Genomic DNA, 20,385 nt, shown 5'->3' with positions numbered 1-20,385 from the left:
TCTTGGCGCTCAGCCTTCTTCACAGTCCACCTCTCACATCCATACATGACTACTGGAAAAACCATAGCCTTGACTAGACGGACCTTTGTTGGCAAAGTAATGTCTCTGCTTTTGAATATGCTGTCTAGGTTGGTCATAACTTTCCTTCCAAGGAGTAAGCGTCTTTTAATTCCATGGCTGTAATCACCATCTGCAGGGATTTTGGAGCCCCCAAAAATAAAATCTGATACTGTTTCCACTGTTTCCCCATCTATTTCCCATGAAGTGATAGGACCGGATGCCCATGATCTTAGTTTTCTGAATGTTGAGCTTTAAGCCAACTTTTTCACTCTCCTCTTTCACTTTCATCAAGAGGCTTTTGAGTTCCTCTTCACTTTCTGCCATAAGGGTGGTGTCATCTGCATATCTGAGGTTATTGATATTTCTCCCAACAGTCTTGATTCCAGCTTGTGTTTCTTCCAGCCCAGCGTTTCTCATGATGTACTCTGCATATAAGTTAAATAAGCAGGGTGACAATATACAGCCTTGACGTACTTCTTTTCCTATTCGGAACCAGTCTGTTCCATGTCCAGTTCTAACTGTTGCTTCCTGACCTGCGTATAGGCTTCTCAAGAGGCAGGTCAGGTGGTCTGGTATTCCCATCTCTTTCAGAATTTCCACAGTTTATTGTGTGTATGTTGTACAAATTCTCACCTCTAATAAACTGTGCTGTGCTTAGTCATGTCCGAATCTTTGGGACTGCATGGACTGTAGTCCGCCAGGCTCCTCTGTCCATGGGGATTCTCCAGACAAGAATACTAGAGTAGGTTGCCTTGCCCTCCTCCAGGGGATCTTCCCAAATCAGGCATTGAACTGAGGTCTCCCACATTGCAGGTGGATTCTTTACCATCTGAGCCACCAAGGAAGCCCCAGAATACTGGTTGGGTAGCTTCTCCAGGGGATCTTCCCAACCCAGAAATTGACCCAGGGTCTCCTGCATTGCAGGAAGATTCTTTGCCAGCTGAGCTACCGGAGAAGTGCCTCTGATAAACTACTTAGAATTAAGAGAAATGAAATTGTATTCTGTTTTCCTCTTTTCTAGCAGCTCCTTGCTACTATGTATTTTACCTCACAGAGGAAGATGCTGGGGGGACACTCATATCCTTTTGATACACACCATTCTGGTGCACTGAGTAGACCAGGGGTGCCAGGAAAATAACACCCCCAGAAATCCTCAAGCAATCTCTAATGAGTATTGGTCAATATTCGCTAAATACTCCTCTCCATTATCCATCAAGTGGAATGACTTTGCAGAATGCCCAAATCTGTCTGAGTTCCACAGCAGGACTGAATGCCAAGTGCCTATGGTGTAGTCGGCTCAATAATACATGCTTGATCTACTTCCTTCTATTCTTGTCTTTCCAATCCTCCTGAGGTCACTCCTCATAAAAGAAATATCTCAGGGTATGTTTATAAGGATTTTATATTTGTCAGGATTCTACAGAGAAACAGTACACATTCTGAGAGGTGTAGGTTGAATTGGTGATTTAGAGACCCAGAAGAGCTGATGACTTAGTTCTGATTTGGGGTGGCCTTGGCATGCAGTGGCTTGAAGAAGGGCTTCAGTTCCCAGCCAGGTATTGAGGTTGGGTCACAATGATAAGAGCACAGAACCCTAGCCAATAGACTAGTAGTCAGTGATAAGGCCCTGACCCTTTGACTTAGCAGAAAAAATAATTTCCAAGAAGAGGAAAAGTAGTGAAATAAGTGCAATATTTATTAGGAGGAAAAAGAGTACAGCTGTGTGGATAGACACATGGTGGACTCAGAGAGACAGTTGTGCCCTCATGGTGGTTTCAGTCACTTTATGGGGCCTTTTTTTCTGGGTTTCCTTTTCCAGTCATTTTGATTTGCCTGGTTGTGAGTCTGCATTTGGTGTATCTTAGGAACCTCCCATTTATGGATGCTCCTCTCTTAGCCAAGATGGATTGTAATGAAGAGGCTTATGGGTAGTTGACATCGCTATGAGGTGATACCTCCTCCCTTTTTGACCTCCAAGGAGCTTTTCTGCACTTATATAGTCATGGGTCACCTTGGCTTTGAGAATGAGAAATATATGGTCTTTTTTCTTCTACTTAGGCAGGGCCCAGCCTCCTCCATCATCCTGCGTTTATAGAGTTTCTGCTATTATGGATTTCTGTCCACAAGGGAGAAACTGTTCTGCCTGGATCCCACCTATCTCCTGCCTCAATTCCAGTGTGAGTCCAAAGGTCTAGAGAAACCAGAAGAGATGATGCTATAGTTCTAGTCTGAGAGTCGGTAGGCTCAAGTCCCAGGAAGAGCAGCTATTTCCTTGATCTGCAGAAAGAAAAAGACTGATGTGCAAGCTCAAATGCTGTCAGGAAGAATTCTCTCCTATTTGTGGGAGGGTCAGCCTTAAACCTCATCATTTAAAGAAATAAGATAATGGCATCCAGTTCCATCACTTCATGGCAAATAGATGGGGAAGCAATGGAAACAGTGAAAGACTTTATTTTCTTGGGCTCCAAAATCACTGTAGTTAGTGACTGTAGCCAGGAATTTAAAAGATGCTTGCTCCTTGGAAGAAAAGCTATTACCAACCTAGACAGCATATTCAAAAGCAGAGATATTACTGTGCTGACAAAGGTCTATCTAGTAAAAGCTATGGTTTTCCTATCAGTCATGTACAGATGTGAGAGTTGGACCATAAAGAAGGCTGAGCACTGAAAAATTGATGCTTTTGAATTGTGGTGCTAGAGAAGACTGTTGAGAGTCTCGTGGAATGTAAGGAGATCAAACCAGTTAATCCTAAAGGAAATCAATCATGAATATTCATTGGAAGGACTGATGCTAAAGTTGAAACTCCAGTACTTTTGCCACCAAAGTATGTGGTGGCCAAATACTTTGTGAAGAGCTGACTCATTGGAAAAGACCTTGATTCTGGAAAAGATTGAGAGCAAGAGGAGAAGCAGGCAACAGAGGATGAGATATTTGGGTGGCATCATGGACTCAATCCAGTGGATGTAACTTTGAGCCAACTCTGGGAGATAGTGGAGGACAGGAAAGCCTGATGTGGTGCAGTCCATGAGGGTCACAAAGTGCCAGACCTAACTAAGCGACTGAACAACAATAGACTCTTTGTTCTATTCAGGCCTTAATTTCATCAGATAAACTTCACCCATATTATGGACAGAAATCTGCTTTACTCAGTCTACTGATTGAAATGTTAATTGCTTCCCAAAACACTCAGTAGAACACTCAGAATAATGAATGTTTGGTCAAATATCTGGATACACCATGGGACAGTCAAGTAGATATGTAAAATTAATCATCACAGATACACACAGAGGTACACTTTGCCAACAAAGGTCTTTTAGTCAAAGCTATGGTTTTTCTAGTAGTCATGTATTGATTTGAATGTTGACAATAAAGAAGGCTGAGCACCAAAGAAGTTATGTTTTTGTACTGTGGTGTTGGAGAAGACTCTTGAGAGTCCCCTGGACTGCAAGAAAATCAAATCTATTAATCCTAAAGGAAATCAATCCTGAATATTTTTGGAAGGATTGATGATGAAGCTGAAGCTCCAGTATTTTGGCCACCTGATGTGAAGAGTTGACTCATTAGAAAAGACCCCGATGCTGGGAAGGATTCAAGGCAGAAGGAAAAGGAGAAGGGGAAAACAGAGGATGAGATCAGATCAATTCAGTCACTCAGTCATGTCCGACTCTTTGTGACCCCATGCGCTGCAGAACGCCAGGCTTCCCTGTCCATCACCAACTCCCAGAGCTTACTCAAACTCATGTCCATCAAGTTGGTGATGCCATCCAACCATCTCATCCTCTGCTGTCCCTTTCTTCTCCTGCCTCCAATCTTTCACAGGCATCAGGGTCTTTTCAAATGAATCAGCTCTTCGCATCAGGTGGCCAAAGTATTTGAGTTTCAGCTTCAGTGTCAATGCTTTCAATGAATGCTCAGGACTGATTTCCTTTAGGATGGACTGATTGGATCTCCTTGCAATCCAAGGGACTCTCAAGAGTCTTCTCCAACACCACAGTTCAAAGCATCAATTCTTCAGCGCTCAGCTTTCTTTATGGTCCAACTCTCGCATCCATACATGACCACTGGAAAAGCCATAGCCTTGACTAGATGGACCTTTGTCTGTAATGTCTCTGCTTTTTAGTATACTGTCCAGGTTGGTCATAGTTTTTCTTCCAAGAAGCAAGCATTTTTTAATTTCATGGCTGCAGTCACCATCTGCAGTGATTTTGGAACCCAAGAAAATAAAGTCTATCACTGTTTCCATTGTTTCTCCATTTATTTGCCAAGGAGTGATGGGACCAGATGCCATGTTCTTAGTTTTTTGAATGTTGAGTTTTAAGTCAGCTTTTTCACTCTCCTCTTTCACTTTCCTCTTTCTTTTTATAATTTCAGTTCGTTGTTCTCTAAGGGCAAATCTGAATAATACTTTCCCGAATAAGATAAATAACCTAAAAAGTACCCAATTGATTGATACTTATTTAATTGCCATCAAAGTCAGAGTATGGATATAACCTAAGGATAGTTCACAACTAAGGGAAGGGTGAGAATAGCTGTGACTCCATGGAGCATTCATAGCTTATTTTGTTTATTGTTGAGAATATGGAAACAAAAGGAGAGAGTTCCATGCTGACTGGGAGCCACACAAAGCTAGGGCCAGCAATGTCTCATAAAGGAATGAGCCTGATTGATTCCATAATGTAATTATGATGTAAAAACAGTGACTGATTGATTAAAGGACATTACATGACATAACTCAGTGGGTATAAGTTTGAACAAGCTCTGAGAGTTGATGATGGACAGGGAAGGCTGGCATGCTGCAGTCCATGTGGTCACTAAGAGTCAGACACTACTGAGCGACTGAAATGACTGACATGACGTAAAAGTTATAAATATAAAGTCTCAAGGTATTTTTGTATCTTCTTCCACCAAGGATGATTTTATTGTTAAATGGAAATAACTTTCTAACAATTATGTTATAGCATATACAACAAAATTTTAATTTTTATTAATGTTTTAAATAAGTATTTCAGATAATTTACTAACTGTACTTTAAAGCAAACAGTGTGTGGTAAGGGCTGCATCACTGCATTTTCAAAAAGATTCTGCATAATTCTTGTGAGATAGTGGTCTCAAGTTCTTTTAGGGTTTCTTATTGTGAGTCCTTGGTACTCCTGCAACAATGAGAGTGTTGTTATTCAAATGCACATAAATGCATTCAGTCCATAATAATAGTATTCATAGCCATCTATAATAGTTGAAGAAACAATTGCATGAAATGCTTGATATTCATCTGAACTATTTTGCAATTTCACTTTTAAATTCGGATTTCAGAAATAATACAGCAGTGGTCTTCATAAGATACTCAGATATTTTTGTAAGCTTTTCCTGGACAGGATGGTAGCTTCTTAAACTTCAAACCCTGTTTCACCAAGAGACCTTTTATAAATATATACAATTATAAGAAATGGCTTGAACATACACCCTGATGTACAGTTATTAAATATATAGCTTTACATGTGTTTAATGACCTTTCTTAATATTCCTTTTTTTTTCTAGATACACCATCAGTTAAGATTATACCATCTACTCCTTTTCCACAAGAAGGACAGCCTTTAATTTTGACTTGTGAATCCAAAGGAAAACCACTGTAAGTGATATAATGAGCAATAATTTTTTTACTTTTTATTCTATCTTTCTTTGATTGCAGGCTTTAACTGCAGAAATCCACAATTTGTGTCTTTTTTTGCTGGGCAAAATGATCTCAGAAAAGAAAGCCGCCTGAACCATGTGTTCATTAAGTGTCTGTGGAAGATTGGTCTTGTATTTTATCATTTATTGAAATTTCTGGGAAGATTTCCAACTGAGATTTCTTTCTCCTTTTTTTCCCCACTATTTCAACTTGAAAGGAGTTTAGACTTCATCAATCACTGTTTTTACATCACCAGATTGATAGAAGTTACATATGCTGAACTTAATTCTCTCATGAAAAGCTCTGAAAATATTGAATCCTCAAAATATGTCCATGTTTTAGTTACATGGAAAATCATTTTCATAAGAGAAATCAAATCTACACTTTTAATGTAACCCCATGAGACATAATTTGTTGATGTGTTATAATTGGAGGTAATGTGAATGAAAGGGTCACAGACTGAACATTTTCAATTAAAAAGAGATTTCATTGTTAGAATAATGAGTTCTAACATCACTTTGACTCTAAAATTTTATGTTTGACATTCATGTTTATAAACAGTTAACTCTTGGAAATATATCAATAGAAAATATATTAATAGAAAATTCAAGTATGGAATATCAAATAAGGATTATTTCTTTGGAAAGTGCTTTGATCACTCTATGGTAACACTCTACTTGGAACTGGAAGTCATTTGTTTGATATTTTAAGATATTTCCATTGATTTGCATTTCTGTTTAAATTTTAATAGGAGTAATTTAATTGTTCTCTGTATATAACTATAGGCTTTCCAGGTGGTAAAGAATCCACCTGCCAATACAGGAGATGCTGGTTCCATCACTGATTCAGAAAGATCCCTTGGAGAAGGAAACGGCTAACCACTCCAGGGTTCTTGCCTGGGAAATCCCATGGGCAGAGAAGCCTAGCAGGCTACCGTCCATGAGCTCTCAAAGAGTCAGAAACAACTTAGCAACTAAACAACAACAAGAAACATATATAACTGTATGGGATAGTTTTTGTGAAAATCAAACTTATTTACTAAAAATTTGTTTCTAATAACATTTATATTTAAGTGTAGATTTCATAGTAACACATGTGGAACTTTTCTAAAGTAATTTTAATACAGAAGCCTGAAATTTCAGCTTCCTGTATTTTATTGTCTTATACTTTTTAACACACTATGTGAATTCATGCTTTTGTTGTCACAGAATTAATATTTTAGAACTGTTCTCTCTTCCAGTATTATTTTCTAAAGATTAAAAATATACTGACTTAAAGAGCATTTTGCAAACTTATCTATTTTTTCTTTCAAGAAACATTTAAGGCATTTTAGGCCTTGAAAGGGAGGAATTTTTTTCAAAGTAGCTTTACTCTCTATGTCATGTGCATTTCTCTTTCACAGTTCCTTCCACTGATAAGCTTAAATTGCTTATAGAAAATACTTTTCAACTAACAACTATTTCAACTAAAAGTCACTTTAGATAGCATACTATCTAAATGTGACTGCATTTCAGTATTACAGTTACAGCAGGGCTTTTAGCTATAAGTTCAGTACTTTAGGGGCTTCCCTCATAGCTCAGTTGGTGAAGAATCCGCCTGCAATGCAGGAGACCTGGGTTTGATCCCTGGGTTGTGATGATCCCCTGGAGAAGGGGAAGGTTACCCACTCCAGTATTCTGGCCTGGAGAATTCCATGGACTATAAGGGTTGGACTTGACTGTGACTTTCACTTAATCACTCAGTACTTTAACTAAGAAAGAAGTGTAATCAACTCTCGTCTGCTTTAGACATAATGAAATCCAATTTCTTTACTCCCAATTCTGTATTTCTCATACCAGAGCTTCTTTCCTAACTTTTCCTTCCATTTCCTCTCTTGTTCCTTTTGATTATTTTTTCCTGTCTCTCCCTCTTCCCTTCTCCCTGTCTCTCTCTTTTGCTTCTGTTTCTCCTGTAACCTCAGAGGTCAGCATTTGGAGATATGATAAAGAAACATGATCAAGATCAGGTCATATCAAAGGAATTTGACTTTTACCTTCTCTCCATAGTTCTGCCCCAAAGTACATATGTGTACATGTAGAATATGTGTACAACTTATGCAATTAAATGAGGTGAAGATGGGAAGTATAGTATATAGAATGCTTGGGAATTAATACAGTCCAGCTCAAATAGCATCTAGTTACCTGTCAATGATTTTCTCTTTAATTCTATATCCACTTTCACTATCTTTTTTTTTCTTTTTGGTGAATACTTATGTTGTGATCTATGTAGTTAGCTACGTAAGTAATCCATTTTCCTCAGCTCAGATATGGTTAAATAAAAGTACCGTATTGTGGGTCTCTGTTTCAGTTATCTGGAAATAAGCTTAGATATGCAATAATCCTTTATACTGCAGATTAATGAAAAACAATAATCTCATATATTTATTTTATTTAAAAATAAAAAGGCCCCAGAATTTTAAGAAATAGAAAATGTCATCTTTCTCAGAAAGATCCTGATTAATCACTTTGCTATCACTAATGGAAATAAGAAGGCTTCTCATTTTACAGAAAGGAAAACTAAAGCTCAGTGTTAACCAATTTTCCCAATCCATCCAGATTTTAAATGGATGAGTCAGGATTTAAACTTAGTTCAATCATTGCCCAAAGATTACATTTCTTCAGTTATTTTCTGCTACTTCAATTTCTGAGTCTAAATTGTCACTTATGTTAGTCAAAGTCACTTTTGAAAAATTAGGATCAGCCCTACAATAATGAGCAGCACTGACGTTGAAGCTCTGGATGCTTGAAGGTGAAGAACTGGCTCATCTCAAGACACATTTCACTGTTGCTATTTTTTTTTTTTTGTATCAGGCTTTCCTCTGTATTTGTGCCCATTCTGGAAACTTGCCAAATTCCTACCAAGCTGACCATTTCTAGCGTAGTTTACAGTCATATAAAAAATTATCTAATTAGCATAGTATCTTCTGAGCAATTAGCTCCTAAGCTCCATATGGGTTAAAATGATTATTATATTCAGTCTTTATCATTATAGATCATACTGTTTTATTCTATATGCTATGGTCCAAAAGTAAAGTACATTGACTTATTCACTTGTATTATATTCTTATTCCCACTCTCTTTTTACCATCTTCTTTCCTTGCAGACCTTCAGGCCATTGACATTAAAGATACAGCCAAATTCTCTGACTCCTTTTTGCCTTTAGACCACTACTTCTCTTGGGTCCTAATTATGTTAAAATCCACCCTTCTGCATTTTCAAAGTAACTATCATTTCCAACAAATGAAGACATTAGCATCTTTACAGACAGTCCCATTGCTAGCCTCTCTAGTTTACACTCCATCTCCAACAATGCCAGATGAGGCAGATAGGACCAAAAGAAACAAGAGAATACTATTTCTGATTATGAAGAAAACAAGTCTCACTAGAGCAAATAGAACAGAAAGCAAACTGAAATGGATTAATCAGGGAGTTATTATAGTCAAAACTATGGTTTTTCAAGTAGTTACGTATGTATTTAAGATCTGGACCATAAAGAAGGCTAAGTGCCAAAGAAGAACTGATGCTTTAGAATTGTGGTGCTGGAGAAGACTCTTGAGAGTCCCTAGGACTGCAAGGAGATCAAACCAGTCAATCCTAAAGGAAACCAACTCTGAATATTTACTGGAAGGATTGTTGCTGAAGCTCCAAAACTGTGGCCACCTGATGTGAAGAGCTGACTCACAGGAAAATATTCTGATGCTGGGAAAGACTGAAGGCAAGAGGAGGAGGGGGCAGCACAGGATTAGATGGTTAGCTAGCATTACTAACTCAGTTGTAATGAATCTGAGCAAACTGCGGAAGATCATGAAAACAGAGGAGCCTGGTGTGTTGCAGCCCATGGGGTCACATAGAGACAGATACAACTTAGTGACAGAACAGTAACAACAACAATCAGGGAGTTAGGTGATGGGAAGGCAAAGAAAATGAGAAGACAACCCATTTTAGAAAACGAATCATGAAAATTGAAAAGGGCTGAGAGGAGAACGCCGCATCAAACAGAAGTTTTAAAATAAAAATAATAGTAGACTTTATAAAATAAAATTAAAAGAAAAAAAATAATAGTAGAGAGGCTTTCATATTTTAAGATAGGATCGAAAGAGCCTGTAAAGAGTATGAGTAAAAATGAAGTTGTAATATCACATTTACCCAAGAGTCAGGTTAGAATTTCCTATTTTATTCTGTTAATCACAAAGTTCTCCATTACACCTGATTCCTCATTCTGTTATTTTGGATTCACTGAGAAGCAACGTTGTGCCTTAGCTTCTAAAGCTTCTAATTGACTCCTGAAGTACCTAATTTCTGTTATTATTACCATTTAACTGATCTCCCTTTAATGAGCAGGTGAGAATCAGGAATGGATAATAAATCTATGATTTCTTCACATTTTGTTGCTGACTTCAATAATTTCTTTAACCCATGAACAAATCTTTATTGTTTCTTAAAAATATTTGACCAATATATGATTTCCTAAAGAATGAATCAATTAATGGCTATTAAGCAAGTTGATAGACAAAAAACACAACATTGCTTTTTGTATAAGTCACAAAACGATGGTGCGACTCATACTGAGACTCATGTTCCTAACCTGGCCTCCTGTATGTTAATGCTGTTTTCTTTGTTCTAAATGTGAGGGCCCCAGTGACTGTTTATGAACAATCATGCCTTATTTGCCTGCTTTGGACTGAAGCCTTTGCTATTTTCCTGTGGAACAGCTGCATAACTTGGGCCAGGATCAAATTGTTCCACTTGACATTACTATAGAGGCATTCTATTCTTTCTTTAAAAGAGAGATTACTGTACATGTCTGTCTTTTATTTTAATTTTAAAGTGAGGACCAAGCTAATGCCAGCTACTTTTCTTTCAAGTCCCTAGAGTTTTTGCAACCTCTTCTTTCTTTGGCTGAATTCCCAGACAGCTTTCAGGCAGCACTGTTCTCCATTTATAGAAGTAAAGGTGGAAAAAAAGCTGTTATATTATATTAAAATTATGACTTTAAATGGTGTGGGGTTGCCCTCTACATGCTATAGCTAAAGAATTATCATTCATTTTAATCAAATGTCTAAAACACTCTAATAAGTAAGCCAAATAAATGTATATTTGGTATTTATTCTATAAAAGAAAATAATGATAAGTATTGATCAATTTTTCCATATCTCCAGCATTCTGTTTATGTTGTATTTATTGTTTTACCTCTGGTAACCATGATTTTTTATGTTCTTGGTATGACTGTAGTATATGTAATTGCATTGCATGTACCATTGCTGTTTTGTACAAGAGGAAAGATTTTAATCCTTAAGAAGACAAATCACATGTTACAGTGAGGTGTTTTAGGGGAAAGCTTAGAGGAACACATCCATTTTCAAAATGATCTAGAAGTTAAGAAGGAATCTGTTAAGAATGTACTGGTGCATTGTCCTGCTAGCATAACAGAGATTTTAAAATGTGATGTACATTAAGGCAAAACAGTTTTATATCATCTGTTTTTTTTTTCTTCAGTCTAATATGTACCTTTTTACAAATCACAGATTATTTCCTGTCACATAATCCAATCACAGCCCAAAGAAATGAGGAAAACAACCAGGAGTTAAAGAAAGCAATTTATGCAAAATGAAATGTTCTACCCCAAAACAGAACAAAATTTGAATTTGTCTCCTGAAAAACAGTGCAGAAGGCTGCAAATAATAAAATAGTTTATTTGGGATCTTAGAAATTGCAATTCAGTAGACAGAGATTATGGTTAAACCAAAAGAATGTTCAGGTGAAGAGAAAGAATCAGGGGCTTCTAAAGCCAAAAAGCCACGAGGCTGTTAAAAGTTGCCTGGTGAGAATTCTAATTGATTCTGACGTGAATCAGGAAATATTTGTACTTAAACATGTATTATTTTAGGATAGTTGAATAAGTAGATAGGCTGCTTCAAATTATTTTAGGATATGGATCCAATAATTATCCTGAGTTTCTAGCTGATGATCTGTATACATTAACTAGGACAATAACAGATCAAAAGGTTAGATCCCATTCAGGCTGAGATACGTAAAAGCCACACTTCTTAATAGCCTCCTGGCTCCACTTTAGGGAGCTGTCAGCAATACAAGCTCCATTTTGATTTTCCTTTCCCAAATTTTGAGAAAAAGAATATGATCTATAGTGATAACAATTTAATATGATTTGACCTAATGCCTAATAGATGTTGAATACACAATAATTGTCTCTCTCCTTCCATCTGTCCTATAGAAAGCCTACTAAATAATCATCTAGGTCTATGTTTATGTTCAGATATAATGCCTAAGTTATCATGCTCTGGGGCAGAAAAAGCTGTGTGAGTGGTAGAAAGAGAAATAGAAGTAACTGTGAATTATAAATCTGTAGATATCTGTGGCCAGAATGGTCTTGAAAAAGTCACATAATCAAATCAATTTTTTTTAGTTAATAAACTTTACTTTTTAGGTTCACAGTGAAATTGAGTGGCAAGTGCAGATTTCCCATGTGACCTTCATCCCCACTCATGGACAACCTGTCCTATTATTGACATCCCTCATGGCAGTGGTACATTTATTACAGTGAATCTGTATAAACCTATCATTTTTACCCCAAAGCCCATAGTTTGCCAATGTAAATATACCAAATATTTTTTATTCTCTAAAATTAGAAAACAAAACCTTATAAACAAATTGCACATATATTTTCATATTTAAAGCACTTTCTGCCTCCAAGTAATTTCATAATAAGTAATAGCCATGAGGATGAGAAGTTATTATTTTGTCAAAAAATGCATAGTGTACCTCATCAACTTTTAAACTTAGAAGTCTTAATTATGTATTTAATACATATGCTGATACTGGGCTACTATGGCAACCCTGGGAACAGAGTTATTATCTCACACTTCTTCCATGGTTCTGAAATTCAAAGTAATAAACAGAATAAACACATTCTAGGATGATGATCTGTGACTTTTCAAAGCATGGTTTGAACAGCAAAGGAATCCAAACTAAAGTCATGGCAAAACTGGCAGGCAGCATGGCAGTTTTGTTGAGGTTTAATAATAGTAATAATGATAATAATAATGAGCTATAGAGAAGAAAGACAGAGGCATGGATAGTTGTTAAGGAGTAAAATGTGGCTAGAAATGAGAAAGTCCTGGGACACAGGAATAGCCCCTCCATACTGTTATGGCAGAAAAAACACTTAGAAAAATTGGAAAGGACTAGAATGGGTAGAGAATGAGTTCTGGTTCCCCAAAGTGGAAAAGTCTATGCTATGAAGAAGTTCAGCTGGGATGAAAGAGATTAACCAGTTAGCTAGTTTGAGAGAAAGCTAAAGAAGAGATCTGGAAGGTTTTAAGAAACCAAGACTATGCGAATGACATGGTTCATGAGAGGTTGATAATCCAGGGTTTGCGATGTATAAAGCCTCGTTCTAGCATGTTTCCCAGTTCCCTTATGCTAGTCTTATTTTAACCACAAAATTATCCTGTTGTAAAAGATTTACAAAGACCCTTAGACTGTTTTCATTTTATAGATAAGGACAGTGAGCCTTGTGGAGGTTATATGACTTTTGCTAGTCACACAGTAAATAAATGATAGAATGGGGATTACAAAAATACTTTAAAAAATTTTAACATCACTGATGGTTACATTTTCTTATTTTCACAGTATTTTCACTTCTGTCATGCTGGCTTTTCAGGATAACCCAGTGAAGTTGACAAGAATGAGAAAGTTCTTATAAACTTTAGGAATGCCTATGTTTTAGTTAATTACGGAAGATTATCAGTTATGAATGAAACCTGCATTGCCATATCCAAATATTATATAAAGAATTTCTACATATATCTAAATAGTTCTGCCTAGATTTTATGATTATGTACATAATAAGTCCATTATCAAATATGTTTGTTTTTAAAAAGCTAACTATATTACGCTCTTAATTTTATATATTTGAGATGATTAGGCCTGCACATCGTAACTACAAAACAATACCAATGCAAACATAATACCAATGTATTGGACTACAATGCACAGCCTCAGGGGTTGACTATAATAAGCAGGAAGCTCAAAGAGAACACTCCCCCAAAGTGAGTCTTGCTAAAAGCAATGCTTAATATGTCACCAAAATAATTGGTGGAATAAACATAACGAGGAACTCATCTATAAACTCTCACAAAGTCAGCCCTTCAGTGATAAATGTTACAGAGCACTTAAATCGTTTTTTTTTCCCCCACTTTGTGTCCTGATGTCTAGAGAGATATAAACTTGTCTCAATTAATTAATTAAAAATTAAAGGCAGTATAATCAGTTTTTTTCTAAAGTGTTTTAAAGGAATAATACTGGGTAATTAGTTCTAAGTGCTCATAATTTAAAAAAATATATATATCCATGTGCTGTCCTTTTCATATGAGTTACTTTTCTGAGGCCCATATGGTCTTTTGCTTCCATCTCATGGCTTCAAAATTTAATCACACATTGACACTCTGGAAACACACAAGTGGTTATCTTGGAAATGAGACCGAATATATTTGGTTTTGTTTTTGAAATAAGAAGCTGACTCCTGGTAATCTCCACTGCTGTTATTTAGGCTGGGCATCTGTGGTGTGCTGGGCACTCAATCATTTTCAATTAAATGAGCCTATGTCTCATGAAAGTCGCACAAGAGCTGCAGAATCATGATTATAGATCCATAGAGGAAATGTACTTTTGAACATTTCCAGGTAAGCAATTTTCTTGCAACAAAAACCCAATTATTTTGAGGGATTATGTAAATGTTCAGTGGAAAACTCCAACACTAAAGCATCCTCACTACTTTTAAGACCACATTGTGGAGTGATGTCATCATTTACTTGGTTAGATTTTTGAGCTCATGGACTTTAAAATCTGTTTTTTTGATGTATTAATTATGAGATTGCATCTAAGCATTTTACCCTTTATTTAAAGCTCTGTAAACTCTGCCTTTGTGTTTATATAAAACAGTCATCAAAATGGTAATTGTAGAAAAAATGTAGAAAATCACTCTTAATGTATAAAAGTTGAAATATTACACTTCATCCTTGATTAAAAAGCATGTTAACCCATTACTCAACAAGTCCCATTCAATAAGAATTGCTTTTTCTTTTTGCATTTCCCCCCATAATATTATTTGTGTCATACAGCTAGAGTTATTAGTAATATCCTTCTGGTGATCACCAGTTAGCTTACTCTGAAGTGCATTACTTTGTGCTTGTGGTAAATCTCTTGGCTATAATTTTTGCAAATAAATGTAGAGAACAAAATGTGAATTAACTCAGAATCACTGAATATATTTAGTATTATTTCAATTAATGGTGCAACTGAGAAAATTTTTATACTGTTAAAAGCCATTTATTTGAATGACCTAAAGAAATTTTCTTGCTGTATATGTGTTTTAACACAGTATGGTATATAGTGACTCACTTTTCTAAATATAACTTTAATCATTCAGGAACCTCTGAAGTTCAAAGTTTGAAAAAAATTTAAACAGCAAGTTCCCAAACTGTAGAAAATATGAACATGTATAGATGCCTCCAATTAGAATGAGGAGAATCTGTCAGTGATTGTTGATAGCTTTGAAAGCTGAACTCTTTCACATACAAAATACCAGAAATCTCTGGGAAATTTTAAGGAAAGGAGAGAGAGAGACAAAATAAAAAAGGCAAGAGAAAAGGATAGACTCTTGTGACTTATGATCAGCAGATTTTCCTAAAATGGTGAGCTGTGATGGACTTCAGCACCACCACTCAAAATTACAGTACACAGATGAACATAGAGAGGTGACCACAAAGAAACAAGATTAAAATGATAATAGCTTTCCAGTTTAGGGACAAAGGGGCTTTCCCAGGTGCCTCTAGTGGTAAAAAATCCACCTGCCAATGCAGGAGATGCAAAAAATGAGGGTTGCAGGGACAGAAGAGCCTGGTGGGCTACAGTCCATGGGGTTGCAGAGACATGACTGAGCAACTGAGTATATTACATACTGCGCACAGGCACAAAAAGACCTAGAGACCATAGGAACTCACAGTGGGTCACAAATTCCAAGTTTCAAATACTGACATATTCATGAGTCATCAGATTCATTTTAACCACCACCTCTCAGTTTTAAATTCTGACAGGCGTACACTTGAAACTAACAGAACATTGTGAATTAAATATACTTCAGATTTAAAAACTGGATTGCATTATGTCCGACTCTTTGCAATCCCATGGATTGTAGCCTGCCAGGCTTCTTTGTCAATGGAACTTTCCAGGCAAGAATACTGGAGTGGGTTGCCATTTCCTACTCTAGGGGATCTTCTCGACCTCGGGAATGAACTCATGTCTCTTGTGTTTCCGGCATTGGCAGGTGGATTCTTTACCACTTGTGCCACCAGGGAAGCCTAAAAATCCTTTTTAAAAGCCAAAAATACAATGGAAAAATAATATTGGGCTGGCCAAAAAGTTTGTTTGGGTTTTTTCCATAAGCTATTACAGAAAAATATGAATGAAATAGAATAGGAAAAGAACAAGCTTTTATTTCTTGTACGTATGCTTATGCATCATGTAAAGTTGTAAAATATATTTTTTCCTGTAGGATTTGAAAAATGTTACGTTAACCCCAACTGTGGTGAAACTGGGTCTTGGGGACATTCAGGAAAACAACAAGCTAAATCCTGATCATTTTAGCTCCTATAAAACTATCAGTACACACAAATGTGTGTTCTAACTGAAGAGATCTTAGCTCCAAAAAACCAACTGAATGGCACTAAGTATGTTGTGATTAATAATGCAGAAAAATTTCATCCTTTGAGAAGGATTTCATTCAAATGATTAAAATATACTTGCAAATGTTTTCATCTTAAATTTCAATTATCTCCAGCATTTACTTACATGGAGGATTTAATTCCCCAGTTACCAGATAAATGATGTGCACTTTTACTTTTCCAAGACCATTGGTTTTAATATTAGCAAAGAAATAAGTCATGGAGCAGAAGCAGTTCTGTAATGGTGACACAGTGTTTAACATAAGTATTAGATCTTATAAGGTTAATTAGCACAATTTTATAGTAGTGAAAGTAATGGATTGTAAAGTAACTCTTATATGGAAAATAGGACCCTCTCATTGCAACATGCCCTTTAATCTGAATGATTTTCACACATCTGACTGAATAGAATGCTTACGGATACATTTCATATGGTATTAAATTGATTTTATACTGTACACAGATTGAGAAAGTGACAGATTCTGAGAAACTCAGACTCATAAGTTCTTGATTTAAACAACATGAAAATGTTCCAAAGTCTGTCTTAGTCAAAGGAAGTTTCTAGGAATGATTAAGTTTCAAAGACATTGACTATTTTCTTAAGAAAATATTTTTTTTAAATATCATAGTGATTTTAAGCTTAATATACATAAACAGAGGGGCTTATTATTGTTTGGATGAAGGAATGAATGTTTACTCAAGATTTCTTGATCTTTTAACCAGGAATTAATATTCTGTGTTTACCAAAGCGGGGGAAAAAATGTTAAGTGTAGATAAGGGATTGGTAATTGTTTTGCTTTAGCACAAAGTCCTTGAGAGATTAGCTTAAGCATTTATCACAATTTTGAATATTTTTCCTTCAGTGCTAAAATCTGTCACTTCTTTAGGACCATAGCAATCTTATCTTTTCTGGGGATAATCTTTTATTTGTTGTGCCACAAGTTGTCTGAAATTATACAGTTTATACTGTGAATTCTCTGTTTCTCAAAAGTGTTACAATAATTATTAGTGAACACTACCTTATCAGTAAAAAGTGGTCCAGGATTTCACAAGCACTCTAAAAAAATGCCATTATTTTCAAGTTGTCTAAAGAGCACTTACCTCTTGCATATAGGTTATTTTCTATTTCTACTGCAAGCCTCTAAACTTGTAGGCAAGAAGTACCTTAAAAAATCAGAAATAAGTATCATATGCTCAGATTAATCAGGATGGAAGAAATCCATTTTATATTTTCTCTTGAGATTTTAAGTCTAATGATGAAGTTAACATTGATGATATTGTCCCATCTACACTGAATCTTTAATGTAATGATACTCCTCCTACTTGACACTATACTAGTACAATCATTGATTTCCAGAATTTACATGAGTAGATACATTCAGAATCAGACTTTCAACTTGCAATTTAATGAAACAAGCAGGCTGGATTTTCTGCTTCAAACCGACTTCATTCGTCACCGCATTAAACACCTTTGACCCTATCAGGCAGAAATACCGATGATGATTTTTGAAAGGGGACTTCGTTGTTGAGCCTTTCAACAGGAATCACTGGGATTCTCAAACTGCAATAGAAGGGAAAAATTGCTTTTCATAGAAAAGAATTTTTCAACTATGGGAAATATGTTTATTCTGAGCAAGAATTAAGGGTTATAGCAGGGATATAACAAGAGATTGAAGAACACACCCAGAGATGTCTAAAATCAAAAGAGAGTAGAGACCAATGAAGAAGAAAGCTACAGAACCCTTTTACTCTTTCTCTCTCTCTCTCACACATGCACAAATACACAAGGACATATTTATTAAATGAGATGCAGATAACTTCAACAAGCTAGAAGTACAATGGAATTTTACGTATTTTAAGGAGAAGCAGTTAAAGAATTTTCTTTAACTGTGTAATTTCAAGTCATTTTTTTTCCATTTTTTTTCCCTCTTTGCTTACTGTACTATTCCAGCCCTAAATATTTGAAATGTTAGGACAGAGCCAGCTTAACAGTTGATGATACCAGCTGTATCAAAATATAGATTTTGCAAAAATAAATATTTAAAATATTATGTTAAAGAGTTAGAAAAGGCCGAAATGTGTAGATATAATATTTTAGTCATTTATGATAATTCTTGAGGCATATTTCCACATATCAGAAAAACAAAACTATTTTTTTAGTCATGAAATTCTCAAAGACCCAGTAATGAAATTTATTTTGCTTTAAAATCACCTTTCATTGCTCTTCGTGTGCATTCTTCCATGATAATTTCAAGAACAGTATTTTTAAAACAAGCCATTCACCTTCTCATTCTTTTTTTTTTTTTTTCAATTAGTTTAGATGTTCTGACAGAGAAGATAGAAAAGTTGGGTTCATTAGGGCTGATAACCAGTTAACTACCATGGATGGGAAAGGAAAAAAAGTATTAATAGCATAATAATGCTAATGAAAGACAGAGGTAAAATTAGGAAGGGATCGGAAAATAAAGGTAAATGGTGGGCTCAGTAGTTAGGATTGGAGGCTTTGATGATGAGCTGAATAGTGAGCTGAAAAGATGGGAGGTCGAGATTGAAAAAACTGAAAAATATAAGGAAGTGAAGGAATGATAATAACAAAGTTTAGTGCGGGGTTATGGCTGAGTAGTGCTAACAAAAGATTATTGGAAATGAGAAGTTTGGGGAACTGAGAGGTCAAGATATTGGATGTGATATAAATGTAAGTATGTAGGTCAATGAATATTTAAAGAAATTCTTTTTCATTCCTATGACATCAGTCTCTTTTGACTTCTCTCAGACATACTGGATTTCATTCTCTCTTTTCTCATTTCCTAAATAAAAGTATTCTAATGTATCTGGTAAATCTGCTCTTTTGTGTTCTTTCCTCAGCTTGGACACTTGCTTGGCTCCAATCTCTCTATAAAAAAACTCCAATCCTGCCCTAAGATCGAATTTCCAATTTCTCATTCCCTTATTGCTGGATGAATATGCATTTCTTAACTTTCTTCTAGCACTGAATTTAGCTTTTCTTATATGGCGCTCCAGTGATAAAGAATCGTCTTGCCAAAGCAGGAGACATAAGAGACCCAGGTTCAATCCTTGGGCCAGGAAGATACCCTAGAAAAGGAAATGGCAACCCACCCTAATATTCATGGGTGGAAAATTCCATGGACAAAGGAGCCTGGCAAGATGCAGACCATGTGTTCACAAAGAGTCAGACAGGACTTATGACTAAACAACAAAATAACAAATGAAATCATCAACTTTTCCTTTCTGCTGTACCTGTTTGTTTCCAATCTGGTTTGTTTTGCTAGTTTGTCATTTATTTGATTAGTTGGGTGGTCGTGCATTGTTATTTTTTTTTCCTATTTAGGACTAGAATTGTTCTTATGATACAGATTAGACTCTATGAAGAGAGTTTCTCCTCTCTTTTCATTCAGTTGTTTAGTTGCTCAGTTGTGTCTGACTCTGAGACCCCATGGACTGCAGAACACGAGGCTGCCCTGTCCACCACCAACTCCCAGAGCTTGTTCAAACTCATGTCCATGAAGTTGGTGATATCATCCAACCATTTCATTCTCTGTCATCCCCTTCTCCTGTCTTCAATCTTTCCCAGCATCAGTGTTTTTCCAATGAGCCGGTTCTTTGCATCATGTGGTCAAAGTATTGGAGCTTCAGCTTCAGCATCAGTCCTTCCAATGAATATTCAGGACTGATTTCCTTGAGGATTGACTGGTTAGATTTCTTTGCAGTCCAAGGGACTCTCAAGAGTCTTCTCCAACACCACAGTCCAAAAGCATCAATTCTTTGGCACTCAGATTTCTTTATGGTCCAACTCTCACATCCATATAGGACTACTGGAAAAACCATAGCTTTGACTAGATGGACCTTTGTCAGCCTA

General features: G+C 36.1%; 1 protein-coding gene across 1 annotated transcript in view; it reads left to right on the top strand.

Annotated features, from left to right (window-relative positions):
* The window catches only part of CADM2 (cell adhesion molecule 2), a 1,272,453-nt gene that overhangs the window by 1,130,274 nt on the left and 121,794 nt on the right, over window positions 1–20,385 (top strand). Inside the window, exon 7 of the mRNA XM_010854843.1 lies at window positions 5,596–5,686. Coding sequence (XP_010853145.1) covers window positions 5,596–5,686 — 91 coding nt within the window. The remainder of the gene's footprint in view (window positions 1–5,595; window positions 5,687–20,385) is intronic.

Source organism: Bison bison, unplaced genomic scaffold, assembly GCF_000754665.1.
Source record: "Bison bison bison isolate TAMUID 2011002044 unplaced genomic scaffold, Bison_UMD1.0 scf7180017864351, whole genome shotgun sequence".
In the NCBI taxonomy this organism is placed as follows: Eukaryota; Metazoa; Chordata; class Mammalia; order Artiodactyla; family Bovidae; genus Bison; species Bison bison.
Note: the sequence above shows the minus strand (reverse complement) of the source record. Positions and strands in the feature narration are given on the sequence as shown.